At 46.4% G+C, this 13,593-nt stretch overlaps 1 protein-coding gene across 1 annotated transcript in view; it reads left to right on the top strand.

Moving 5' to 3' along the window:
- magi2a (membrane associated guanylate kinase, WW and PDZ domain containing 2a) overlaps positions 1-13,593 on the top strand; it is a gene marked incomplete at its 5' end in the record, with an annotated part of 242,434 nt that overhangs the window by 208,975 nt on the left and 19,866 nt on the right. The window contains 5 exons of the mRNA XM_084573366.1: positions 8,209-8,240; positions 10,659-10,869; positions 12,506-12,547; positions 12,637-12,752; positions 13,029-13,221. Of these exons, the coding sequence (XP_084429492.1) occupies positions 8,209-8,240; positions 10,659-10,869; positions 12,506-12,547; positions 12,637-12,752; positions 13,029-13,221 (594 nt within the window). The remainder of the gene's footprint in view (positions 1-8,208; positions 8,241-10,658; positions 10,870-12,505; positions 12,548-12,636; positions 12,753-13,028; positions 13,222-13,593) is intronic.

Genomic DNA, 13,593 nt, shown 5'->3' with positions numbered 1-13,593 from the left:
TTGAACTGGCTGCTGTTAAGAGCTCGTGCCGCGTGGAAAGAGAGACTGATATCTGTCAACAAACGACTGTCACGCTTCAGCCTCTGTCACAGTTTCCAAATATTTGCCAATTCAGGGGGGAGGGGGCGGCACACAGCTCATCGCTTCCACTGAAAACACAATCTGACGCGGGGGATTGAATGAGCACCACGAGCTGACTAAGTTCAAAAGAGTGCGAGTGTGCATATTTCTACATGGCTGGATTTGTTTTTGTTTGTTTTTTTTGCCTCATCTGGTCTCAGGGAGAACACGCAGTCAAGTAAAGGTGGGACCGACAGCTTTTTATGCTTTCTTAACTCCCACATGTTTCACAAACTCCCACTTTACGACGATGTTACTATGACAACACACTCCTAATGTCCAGAATCAGGGCCCCGCAAATGGCTGGCGAGGACGGCCGTTCTCAGGCTGAGCTTCATCAATAATTACGCACAGTACATCCCGTTTGTGCCTCTTCACACCTGCATGAAGAACTGAACGGGTGGCGGGGGGGTAGCGTGCAAGGAAAAGAGACCCGATGTAGAAAACACAGAGCGAATATGCGAGTACAGAGTGAGAATTAAAGAAGCAGTCTCTGCTCACCGAGCCTCGTCTTTGCTTGGCTTGGTGTTGTCATGGCCACGCACGGTGGAGAGCCAGCAGCGACTCGGTGTCGATGCGAAGAGCACACGCGGCTCTTTAGCGTCGATAAATCTTCGCCCGTGATCGTTTCGAGGCGTCGTTAACAAAAGGCACGGTCTTGGAGAAAAGGTGGCGCCTTCTGCTGTCCTTGACTCGACGTCTTTACAGTCGCAGCTTCAGAGTCAAAGACAGAGGTCTGGAGATCTGCTCTCTCTCTGTCTTTCTTTCTTTCTTTCTTTGAGCAGTGTAAACAGAGTTGGACATATTTTTCTCAGGTCACCTTCAGATGCTACAAGTGCATTCAGCGTGTCAGTGTTAGCCACTGTATCCTTAATGTTTCTCATTCACAAATACACTGCGATAAGCTTCTGCAATGTCACAAGATTTATTTCCACCCAGTGTCGCATTCATTTCTCACCAAGATCTTGTATTGATGATGGGAGAGTCTGACCACTGGGGGGTGCATCACTTCATCTGCCTCTCCTCTTACCCTGATGCCCCCATCACTCTGGAACATCAGACCACATGACCTTCTTCCATTGCTCCAGAGTCCAATCTTTATGCTCCCCAGCTAATTGAAGGCTTTTTTTTTCCAGTTAGCCTCACTGATTAATGGTTTTCTTAAGGCTACACAGCTGTTCAGTCCCAATCACTTGAGTTCCCTTCACATTGTACGTGTGGAAATGCTCTTACTTTCGCTATTAAACATGAGTTCTACTTTTGTTTTTCTTCCATTTGATGATGAAACGTTTAAGTGATCGCTGATCACGACCACATTTCTTCCTGGAAGACGATGGTTCCCCAGTATCCTTCCCGTTTTTAATAATGCGTTGGACAGTTCTGAACCCAGTTTTAGTAGTTTCTTCAATCTCCTTAGATGTTTTCTCTGCTTGATGCATGCCAATGATTTGACTCTTCTCAAACAGACTAACATCTTTTCCACGACCACAGGATGTGTCTTTAGACATGGTTGTTTAAGAAATGAGAAGCTACTCATTGCATCAGTTGGGGTTAAATAACTTGTTGCCAGCTGAAAGATAATCACCCATGCAGTAATTATCCAATAGGAGGCTCCTACCTAGCCTGGCTGACGCGACTGCACATCTCAATGAGATGCTGGTCTGGAAACTACGTGTTTATTTTCTCGTATTTGAGGCGTGGTTTTACAAATGCCTAGAGCCGTTTATTGGGCGCTACGAATGTCTATCAAATGCGCCTGGTAATTCCCATGCTGCCTTGCGCGCGATTCATAGCCAAAGCAGAGAACGTCCAAAGCCTGTTGGTAGCAGAGCAAACACATCCTTCTTGGCAATGAAGTCTTTCAACGCCAAACGTTGCTCTTTTTTTAAAATAAACTTGCGTTCTAAGCTACTTAAAACACTGTCTAAGGCTGCATCGAACGGTAACGTTAGGTCCGCTGCCATGTTGGATTAACACACTACAAGCTTCGGTGTCGCGCATAGACGTCGTCATCGTCTTGCTGCCCCCCCCCCGTTCTGTGATTGGTTCCCTATCTCAGGAGAAAATATGGGCGATGGTTTCCAGACTGCTTTTGCAGCGAGAATGAAATCGCGCGCAAAGCAGTATGGGAACACCCAGGCTAGCTCCTACCTGTTTGCTTAGTTAAATCCAGGTGGCAGAAAGGCAGAAGCGGCCGGTCGGTTGGTGCGATAGTTGACTTACGCTGACTGATTTCAGTTTCTGTACTTGAGTAGTCGAGCCAGTCGCTACGCTAATGTGCACACTCGTGTTCAGCTAATAATCAGAATAAAAAGGTCCTCATTTAACCACCTCACTCAGAACAGACTCTGAATTTATTAAATAGGAAAATATTATCCCTTAATAACGATTCTCTCTGGGACGATTCCGTCCTTTCTGTGCATGTTTGCAGGAGTTTCCAGGAGAGACAGAAACACGGGGAATTGCAGAAACAACAAAGTGTTTAAACAGACGAATGAAATCGGTATCTGTGTGGGCAGCAGCGTTGACTAAAAAGGTGCCTCCATCTTGGTCCTCATCTTCTTCACAGTGAAATTAACGTTGTCAATAAAGCTGAGGTCTCACCTTCTCCGCGCTTTTTATCAGATCAATTTGTTCGGCGTCCATGTGAACAGCTACGTCGCAGGCTCTCATCAGAACGGTTTCGCTTGTGTTGAAGAAACATTTTCCATGCCTCTAGTGACTGCAGCACGCTAATGAAGCGATCCATCATCATAATAAACACCGCTACGTAGTTTATACAGAGACGGAGCTGGGCCGCTCGTTTCCCCGGCTTTAAGCAGATCACCCGCTCGCAGCATCCTCGTATCAGCAGTAAAGCACATGCCTCGCCGTTCCTCTAATGGCATCATTTTATGGTCATTTAAATCTATAAACGTGCTCTAATCACGATAGAGCTTTCGAAAAATGTCTTTGTAACGGCGTGCATCTTTTTTTTTTTACTCAAAAGCCAGACGTTAGGAGCAGGACCACTGTCCAGAAATAAATGAGGCTTGTGTTCAGCCCTTGCAGACAATTGAACCTCGTCACCTTGAAAAAAATATAGTTATGATATTTAGCCATCCCTTAAATTTGACTTTTTTTTTTTTGTCCAACCGACGGACACTTTGTCTCTCATCACCTGTAATTATCGTGCCTGTGTGTGTGCGTGGCAGATAGCCTCATTAGTGGCCGTCTCGACCATTAGCAGCCCGCGTCCTCGCTGCAGCACCGGGGCCTGTAATTAGCTGCCGAGCCTTTTTCGCACGTATTCTCGACCACTTCCACTTAGCGTGCTTTCCCCCCGCCCGCCAGACCACCCGCTCGCCCACTCGCGGCGAGCCACGGGGTTTGATTCACACGGGTTGTGTGCAACTTTCCCGTGAATCGACTTTCCTGCTTCGGCCTTTCGCCTCACACGGCCAGAGGCTTCTTTAGCTTTAGAGCCCACGTTCAGGTGAGCGTACGCTTGCAAGAGGAAGAAAAGAAGGAGGGTTTGATTCACTGAGCTTCCTCCAGCCTCCAGGGGAATCGGTGTGTAACTAGACAGTGATTCATTGGCGGTGTGTGTGTGTGTGTACAAGAAGGAATAGAAACAAAAGAGAGAAGAAGAAGGAGAGGAGAGAGCAAGAGAGTGATGAGCTCGGCTTTCTGCCAGTACGTCAGAGACTGTCAGCCATGTTCACACTTGCAGCTCCGTCCCAACAAACACCGGGGAGGTGCCCGCCAACGATCGATATCTAGCTCCATCGGCCCCCAGGGGAAGACAGCCAGCGGTTTTTGTTTGTGGCTGCCATCGGGACGTAGACAGGGTTAAACCGAGCTAATGGCGCTTAGTGTGATTGCCATCCAAATCCAAATTAGATCCCACTAAAAGTTGCTCATTGTGTACGTGGGAGGAGTAGATTTACCAACCTTGGTTGCCTCTTAAACAAATCAAGCGCTCCTGTTTGTGTCTTAATGGAACGGTGTGATTAGCCGGTGATTACGTGAGCGTGGTTAAATAAAGCTGGGAGCTTTTGATATCATGCATATTCAGCTGCGCGGCTTGCAGATCATTTGTTTTGCACACAACTGCAGCGAGGCAGATATTTCTCTTAGAACATCTGGAGAACGAGCGCTTGAATCGTTTTCTGCCGCGGCCGTTTTGTGTGAAGCTGCCAGCCTCCTTCACTAGATGGAGATACATGGATTCACACGTTCTGGTTTTAAATAGCTGAAAGGATAATGTTAGCTTCTCCTTGTCAGAGTTTTAGACCTTTACTCGTTCTTTTCTTTCCACACATTTGGATAAACCGTGATGACTGTGATTATAACATAATAGAAACAGATTTTATTTCATCTGATTGAGCTCAGAATTCACTCGTTCTGTGTTTTCTCTCCAGTCTGTCTCCGTTCATCTTGTCTCTGCTGTTTGTACCTGAGATTTTTTTTTTTTTACTTGTGCAGATTTATGTTGTTGTCGGTTTGTTGTTGCTCGGGGTGATTAACATTTGCTGAATCTTGCGCAAAGCCTGAAACCACATCCTCGTTTAAAGTGATTTGCACGTCTTCCATCGCTTTATAGATGACACTTGATCGCTGGTTTCTGCACAGCTAATCGTACTTTGTGTTTTGTGTATTTCCCACCGAGTGAAACAAGCTAGAGTACGGATGGCACCGGCTCTTAGGGGCTGAACGACTTCCGTTTTTTTAAAGTCGACTAATATGTGGTGAAAGTCGAGTCAACGTCGGCTAGTCGATGACGTCGCACATAAAAACCCAGTAGAAAGTGATGCTTCACAAGAATGAAATCTGTATTTTTGACCTGAATCCATATTGTAGAGTCAAATTAGCTACCGAGGCTTTTCTGCAAGTGTATTGAAGCCTGAGAGGATTTGAACCGTTCCTCCGCAGATGCGTTTTCAGACAAGTGTGCATTGCAGTAGTACTTTAGTTGTATTTCAGGACATATTCTGCAGGTCAAGGTAGTAGGGACCTAGTCTTTAGTGAAGTATTTCCACACACTTGATGAACCGCTGCTAGTTTGCTGCAACAACTCGCTGGCCTCCTCCTCACAGTCTTCTAGGAGGCGTCCGTGTTGTTGTTGTTGTCACGTGATCGTCGACTAGTCGTCTTCCTGCTCAAATTCGACCCATTGCTCCAGTAATCATTTGGGAAACCCTGTACTTGCGTCATGCGTCAGCTCAGAGTTGAGATGAGTCTAACTTGGTACCAGACTCTTTGCATCAACAAGGGTTTTTTACATCTTAAATCACTAAATTTCACTAACAATTAGCGTATCTTGTTGCCACGCAGCTGTTCAAACTGTGTGAACCATTTTAAGATACACAATTGTTTCATAGTTTGTAAGCAAAACTAGCCTTTAGTCTTTTTGTTTTAGGGAAAATGCCTCTAAATGCATGTCATTCATTCATCTTCACCTATCCCAGCCGTCACTGAGAGGCAGGTCTCTAGTCTATCGCAGGGCTAACACAGATTCACACTCACACCTACGGCCAATTTAAAGAATCACCAATGAACCTAACGAGCACGTCTTTGGACGGTGGGAGGAAGCAACCCACGCAGACACGGGAGAACATGAAGACTCCACACAGAAAGGCCCCAGACATGTGTGTGTTTTCACGGTAACATTCGCCCCCGAGTGACCTTTCCCATTTGCTTCTTTGCATTGATATGAGTCAGCTTGCCAGATGTAATTTGGTGTAAGGTTTCTGAGGTTTAAAGTCTTTAATTGGCTTCTGGTTTTGACCTGAAACTGAATGAAACACAGCTTGAGTCGCGCCACGGCTGGAGTGCGAGGTGAGGTAGTAACACGTACGCGCAAAATACACAATCATACACCGTCGCGCTTTTTTGGGATTTGTCCCGTGTTAAATGAGCTACTCCTCATTACCGGGTGTTATAACGGTGGCTGTCGTGCATCAGCAGAGGGAGAGGGTGACACTAACAAGACACTGGTTAGCTCAGGACTTAAGTGCAAGTTGGACTCTGCAGGGTTCATGTAGCTCCCTGCAGCCCGGCTGACAACTCTGATTAGCATTCGGTGTGAGAGCTTTCAGCACCACGGAAAGCTCCTCTCTCTCTCTTTCTCCCAGTCTTTATCCCTCTCGCTCGCCCCTTCTCAACTTCTAGCCACTGGGGGACTCTTGACACCCACGTCCAGCTTAAATGTCTGGTGTGCCTGAGTTAACTTTACCCTGTGGATCACCTCGGTCAGCGATGCCTGGTAGTGTCCCTCCCTACTGTCTGTCCGACTTAGCTCTGCTAGCTGCACCGTTCACACCTGCTCAGACCGATCTATCTTGTGTTAATAATATATTCCCGCTTGCGTTGAAAACAAGAGAAGTTGACAGAAGTTTGCTGGATCTCTTTCTGTAGCTTTTGTTAATTTCCATGTTGTCACCGTTGCACTAGCGGCTCTGTGAGACGGATGTTTTTACAGTGTGTGGTTGGAGTCTTGCCAGGCCAGGACTGGGGGAAGGCTGGCGCATAATTCAAACAGTCACCCCGTAATTCGATCCCTCCATTTGCATATGCTCGCGGCATCCCAGAGGGGGGACCATGGCAGCACTTGAAAGCCAAGGAGGAGAGAAATTGAATCAAGAAGATAGAGCGTGCACCTTTATTTATTTATTTATTTTTTTTACATGCTCCTGTGAAACCAAAAGAAACAGAGCACGTGTGAATACAAATATGAAAGTGTCTGATGTCAGCAGCTGCCGTTTACTGATTGTTTTCTTCCGGCACCCGGGACACATTTCAGGTTGTTGCGCGTGTAAATGAAAGAAAGAAACGTGTGGATTACAATTCTAAAGGTCAAAGCAAGATGAATTGGAAAGTCAAAGGGGACCGGTGTGCCCTTTGCCTCGCCTGCACTGCGTTACAAACCGAGACCGCTTTATTTGCGAGCTACAATCATCCTGAACCCACTTAAGAGAAAGTCGAAGCATTTGCGAATCACGCCGCCTTTTTTCATTTCAGGGTCCTGACCGATCAATGATGGAGTTACAAATGTCATTTTTGGTAACATGAGGCCTTTTTTTTAATATTTTCCCACCTCTGTTGGATGGAGGAAATGCAGGGTGGTTGGTTGAACTCCATTGTTGTTGTGTGGCACATCAATCATATTAGCTGCTAATATTTATACTTCCCATAATCACTACTTTACAGAAACCAGATATCACATTTTCACTCACTTCCTCTCAGCTCTGTTAGCATGTTAGCATCTTTTAACTCATTGTTTTGGTTTCTTTCCTAAACACCTGCTCATAATTGAGCGTTTAAAGCTGCTTAAGGAGACTGGTGATTCATTTAGGAGTTTGATAGCAAGTAGATACACCTATCAGCCACAACATTATGACCACAGACAGGAGAAGTCAGTAACATTGACCATCTTGTGGCAATTCAGTGTTCTGCTGGGAAACTTTTGGACCTGGCATTCATTGGTGTGGATGTTTCTTAGACATGTAGCACCCACCTAGACCAGACCAGGCACCCCCACCCCATAGCAATGACACTCCGTGATGGCAGCTTTAGGAACAACTCAAAAAAACATGAAGAACAGCACAAGGTGTTGACCTGGCCTCCAAATCCCTCAGAAGGCCCATGTCCATTCTCTGATGAGTAACAACTGTTTTGACCTACACAATATTTGGAAGGTGGTCATAATGTTATGGCTGATTCGTGTAGGGTGATAATGTGAGTGTTGTGTCATTAAAATTAAACCAAAGTTAAGGTAACTCTTCAAGCGTGGCCTTATTTTTGTGATCCGTGATCTTTGGGGCCCCCTTTAGGATGGTACTGGTATTACGGTCAGTGGTATTAGCCCAGCAGTGTTTTAACCTCTATCTGCATTCTCAATAAATCCTCCTCATACAGTAGTTATTTATTTTCCATCCTCTGCTTTGTGTTTTCACTCTAATATGTTTTCAAATTTCTTTCTCCTTCCTGCCATTCACAAACACCGTTATCATCTACGCCAAGAACTAGTCCTCACCTCTCATGATTTCTTTCTCCCATCGTTTTCAGTCTAAAGCATTTATTTTTTTGTTCTCTTCGACATTACAGGTCACTATTCACCCTGGAAGACCCCTAAGCAGGTAACATGCACCAGCCTCAGAAGCTAGGACTACCTCCATCTCTGCTTTTTAATCATTAATGTGCTGTAGATTTCAACTTCAGTAGCAGTGGCTGCAGTGTGCTAATTGGACTCTAATCATTTGTAAGATTTCTGCTCCTTCTGTGTCGTACTAACTCCGCTGATGACTCACTGTTTTGTCTGCGGCCTCCACAACAGCCAGCCTCTAATATCCAGGCGCCGCTTTGTTGTTATACGACGGCAAAAAATATCCGAGCGGACCACTCTTTGATCATGCGGCTCAGACTTGATTCATACACTGAGTCAGAGTCGTCAGAGTGTGTGTATATATATATATATATATATATATATATATATATATATATATATATACACACACACTCTGGGGGAAATTTGCATTATGCTATTATTGCTAGCGCTGCTATCCATCTGTGATCAGACTGCTTTGCCGTGGCCCAGATACATTTCAACCCTCGTTTATCTTCATTTTGTAAAATCTTTCTGCTCTGTGGGATTAATTTTTGTAAAAAAAAAAAGCTTCTCTGCACTATGGTTATTTATTTTCCACCTCATCTTTTTCCTTTTTTTCCCCCCACCAAACATCCTCTTAGATCACTTTCTTTGTTTCTGCCCATCGCTCTGTGTTGGTCTTGTGTGTAATCCATTTCGTGCCTGGGCGTACCTCCCAGCGCTGGCTGCTTTGACCAGTCCCTGACCCCCCCCCCCCCCCCTCCCTCCCAGCTCATTTTTTGTCCCCGTTCCATACCCCAACTAACTACACTAACAAAAAAACCCTTCATTGTTCATCAGCTCTGCTCACAATCCCTTCCATCTCTGTCAGAATAATTCTTCCAACCTGAGTTTACGCACACGTACACACCAGAGTTCAGCCTCAGTTTGACACACCGCCGCGGCCCAGAGAATAACATATGGAGGATTTTTACTAATAAGACCAGAACAGGGAATGGCCTAATTGTCATATCGACCTGCAGTCCGGCGAAGGCTCAGCCCCGCAGCTCCAGAGAGCTTCGTTTGCAAATGAGCTTATTGAGATTTGTCTGTCAGATCCGGATCCAGCCAATGCTGCGGGTAACAGCTGCTTAACGTTGCGGCGCCTCGCAGGTGTTTTTATTCAATAATGCTGTTTTACAAAAGCGCTCACATTTCATTCATGTGACCAAACCTTTAACAAGGTCCCCAGTCTCGACGGTCTGCCCCAAGACAAGACGCCACAAAGAGAGGAAACACTCCTCATGCTCTTCTCTCGGGCCCAGAGCTTTTTGTGATGCTGATATTTATTCACGGTACATCTTGAACCAGTATTAAAAGGGAGGCCTGTGCAGCCGGTCTCTGGTTCAGAAAGCTTGTTGTTTCCCCCCTTCTTAGCCGTCTCGCGCGCTTTCCGACATGTCAACGTGTCATCTCGGCCATCGGCTCGGTGTCGAGGCCCCGGCGCATCTGACACGTCAAGGCTGACACGCTGACTGAGGGGTGTTGTCAAAACTGACGGCGTCACCTCAAACACTTGACGGCACATTTCTCACTGTGTTTTATGAGGCATCACACAACCGTCTCATATAGATTAGACTAAACTCTGCTAAATATTAACACCTTTTTATGATAATAACATGTACTGTCGCCTTCAAACCCCTCCCTCCCCCCTTCGCTTTTCTGAATCTGTGTCTCCTCTCCTTTAGAAGCGCAGTCTAAGACATAGCTGGACGTGTTTCGGTTTATTTCAACCACTAACCTCACTAACTGTTGCTTGAACTGACGGTTCGCTAAATGCCACCTCCTCCCAGCTTTTCCAATCACAGTTTTTACACCAGGGCTCGTGCACGCCTGTCAAGCTTTGGATTTCTCCACATGTTGAGCACCCCAAACCAAAAAAATGTGTGGCGATAATGAGATATAGCATAAAAAAAATGCATAAATTAAAAAAGAAATCCACTAGAATCCACCTTAATTCTGATACAGATGTGTTTTCCTAAAATAAGTCAGCTTTTAAGCACTTTTGCAAAAGCTAAAGACCAGTTTCTACCATTTTTCATATTTGATTTCCTTAAAAGCACAGTTAAGAAGTAAAAAAATGCAATAAAATCTGGTTGAGGTTAAGTTTAAAGGGTGTTAGAGCGGCAGACAGCTGCCTTTTATTCTGAACGAAGTCTTATTTTTGACTAGAAATGAGTAGTTTCAGAGAACCTGGTTTCACTCCACATTCAGATTTTTCCCGTGGCGGCGTGCAAAGCTTGACAGGTGGAGCGACCGCAACCATAAGGGCGGTGGGGATTAGCGAACGGTCAAAACCCATTAAAGCCAACTGTTTTTAATGCTGTTGCCATGGCTACCGATCATCGGTAAGAGGGAGAGCGGGAAAAGGGGGGGTAGTACTGATCCCTCGTGCCGCTGTGCTTTGCAGGTTCTGGAGCAGTGGGAGTCCCAGCAGGGCCCGGGCAGCCCCGCTCAGACCAGCCTGTCGGCCCCCGTTATCCCCCACAGCGCCCCCTTCCCAACACACCATCTTCACAGGGCCTCGGTCCCAGACTCAGCCTCCGAGGCCTTGGCCCTGGCTAAACCAGATCCCTTTGACCTTTATGAGAAGTCCAGGGCTATCTATGAGAGTAGTAGGCGTAAGTACCAGAGCTGACGCTGCAGGTGTAGCGCTGTGAAGACACACTCCTCTCCTCTCCAGGTACGACGCGGGCGGGACTCCGGCGCTGGAAGGTGGAGAAGCTTCATCCGACCTCTTTCTATCAAACAGTCAAACAGTCATCAGAGGCTTTGCAGACATATTCCCCCCGTTAGCGTTTTTGCAGCTGCTAACTCCTCACATTATCCTACGTGATCTTCCTTCCTTACAGTAAATGCCCGCACAAGCCAACACCAAACATCCAGACATTAACATTCTGCCAGTTCACATCATAAAATGAGACGCGAATAAACACTGCACAACTCCGCGCAGCAGCTCATCGTTTTATTACCGGAGTGTAATGCTTCCGTGGTGCAGTGTTCCTGCTCTCTGGCTTGTAAAAAAAAAAAAAGCCCAAAAATTCAATTTCTTTCCTGTTATGATATCATCACGATGCATCATCACACTTTCGCCTTGTGGGAAATTTTATGCAGTAGAGAAACCATGTATATGCTCTTTTATGTTTGTGCACCTTGGAATCGTGTTTACTCTAAATGATGCCATAGAGCTGGATTTATTTTATCTACGCTAACGTGCACCTCCACCGAAATGCACCTGCTTTGTGTGGATGTAGCTGCCATGGGTGTTAGTAAAGACAACAGTGTTGGCATCGTCTTTCCTTCTGGTTTCTTTGACGTGAAGTCCTCATTTTTAGAACGGAGGCCTCCTCGTCTTTCTCGTGTCTCTTCGGGTGTCGCGTTCGCCGTTCCCTTTCTTCCAGTAAAGGTCGTGTTCGGTGATGCTAAGCAGGAAAAAGGCAGATTCAGGGAATGCTTCATTTTCCCCGTCTCACTTCCAGCGCTGCTTTAATGTAGTTTCCTTTGACCCGTAATTGATTAATGTCAGGCCATTATGTTAACAGATTGAGTTAAAGGGTCAGGTCACCCAAACTCTGGAGCATGTTTTCTCACTTAGCCACGATTAAAGTCTCTATTAATACATTCACGTTGGGTTATAAGGATCATTTCTTGGAATACGTGGTCCTAAAAAAACATCTGCACTGACATCACAGAAAAGATAAAACCAAAATAATCTGCCTGGATGGTTTTTATATCTTTAGTGAAGTTGTTCAAGCTTTCCAGAGACGTTCACAGCCGTGCATACTTGAATTAAATGCATCTACACATCTTGGTTTGTGTAGAGGAACCTCTAGGTTAATAGCTGCGTCACTCTCCTTATCTGTAGTCATGATTTCCTTTTCTTTTCTTTTTTCTTCTCTCCTCTCATCGTTCCTGCTGAGTCCCAGCGGAGCGTTCACTGATTAAAACTGTTAGTATTGGAAACGATCTATCACTCGCCCCGCCGCTTGTCCGCGGCCGAGTTCATTTCACGTCTTTGCAGATGGCGGCGCCGCGCGAGGCCCACCTCGCAACGGTGAATAAGGGGCGGGTGTATTACACGCTGTAAGCACTTCCCGACTTTTATGGATGGTGCCGAAATTCTGCGGTGACATTAATGCTGAGGCCGGGCCTTTCCGCCTTGTTGTAGCCTTCACGGGAGGAGCGTCTGTGTTGTGAGTGTATAATATTTGTTCATTTTGCGTTGTTTATGGGCTCGTTTTGTCTTTTTCTGTCTAGAACCCAGCCAGCCAAGGACGGTTTTTCCTGTGGACTCTTCAGGTAAATATCCGCACGGGGTATTATTAAGGAACAGCTCCAAATATTGCAGGACAGGACTTAGGAAGCTCTTTTTCCTCTGTTTTGTTTAGCAGCCGAGTACCAGGACATCGAGGTCCACCTGCGCAGACAGAAGTCTGGGTTTGGTTTCCGGGTGCTGGGCGGTGATGAGGCCGGGCAGCCTGTGAGTCCGGAGACGCGTGAGAAGGCTCGTATGGCGATGGGCGTGGAACCCTGTCATTTTCTCCTCTCTAATCCACTACACACACACTGTGTACACCTAACCCTTGACCTCTGACCCCTGAGAGAGTGATGGCTCTGGCTGCGTTTTTATTTCTTGTCTGTTAAAGTAATATATCAGTTATTAATGTAGACGTATAACAATCATTTTAACACCCACTGCATGTCACACTCACAGACTTTAGAACCTGCATCTAAACCCTCAGGACCTCCTCCTCCTCTAACGGTGTGCGTTCAAAAACAGATCCTCATCGGCGCCATCATCGAGAAGAGTCCGGCCGATCTGGACGGGCGGTTGCGGCCCGGGGATGAGCTGCTCTTCGTGGACGGGATCCCGGTGGTGGGGAAGCCGCACAGATACGTGATCGACTTGATGCACGGGGCGGCGCGCAACGGCCAGGTGAATCTGGTCATCAGGAGGAGGGTTCAGGCAGCAGGTGAGAGGAAACGTGAAATGGCATTACATTATGACCACCTCCCTGATATTGTGTAGGTCTCCCTTGCGGTGACTCATCAGAGAATGGACATGGGCCTTCTGAGGGTGTCCTGTGGTGGATGTTGTTAGTGGGGGGAGCCTTTGAGGGGAGGGGCCTCTGTGGATCATCCCACGGATACTTGATCCGTTTGGGATCTAGTGAATTTGGAGGCCAGGTCAACACCATGTTTTTTGAGACTGCATCCTGCTGGGGATGGCTGCTGCCATCAAGGAGTGTCATTGCTATGGGGTGGGGGTACCTGGTCTGGTCTAGGTGGGTGCTACATGTCTAAGTAACATCCACATGAATGAATGTCAGGTCCAAAAGTTTCCC

This window comes from Chelon labrosus, assembly GCF_963514085.1.
Source record: "Chelon labrosus genome assembly, chromosome: 23".
Taxonomy (NCBI): domain Eukaryota; kingdom Metazoa; phylum Chordata; class Actinopteri; order Mugiliformes; family Mugilidae; genus Chelon; species Chelon labrosus.
The sequence above is the reverse complement of the archived record's forward strand: the minus strand, read 5'-3'. Positions and strand labels throughout refer to the sequence as shown.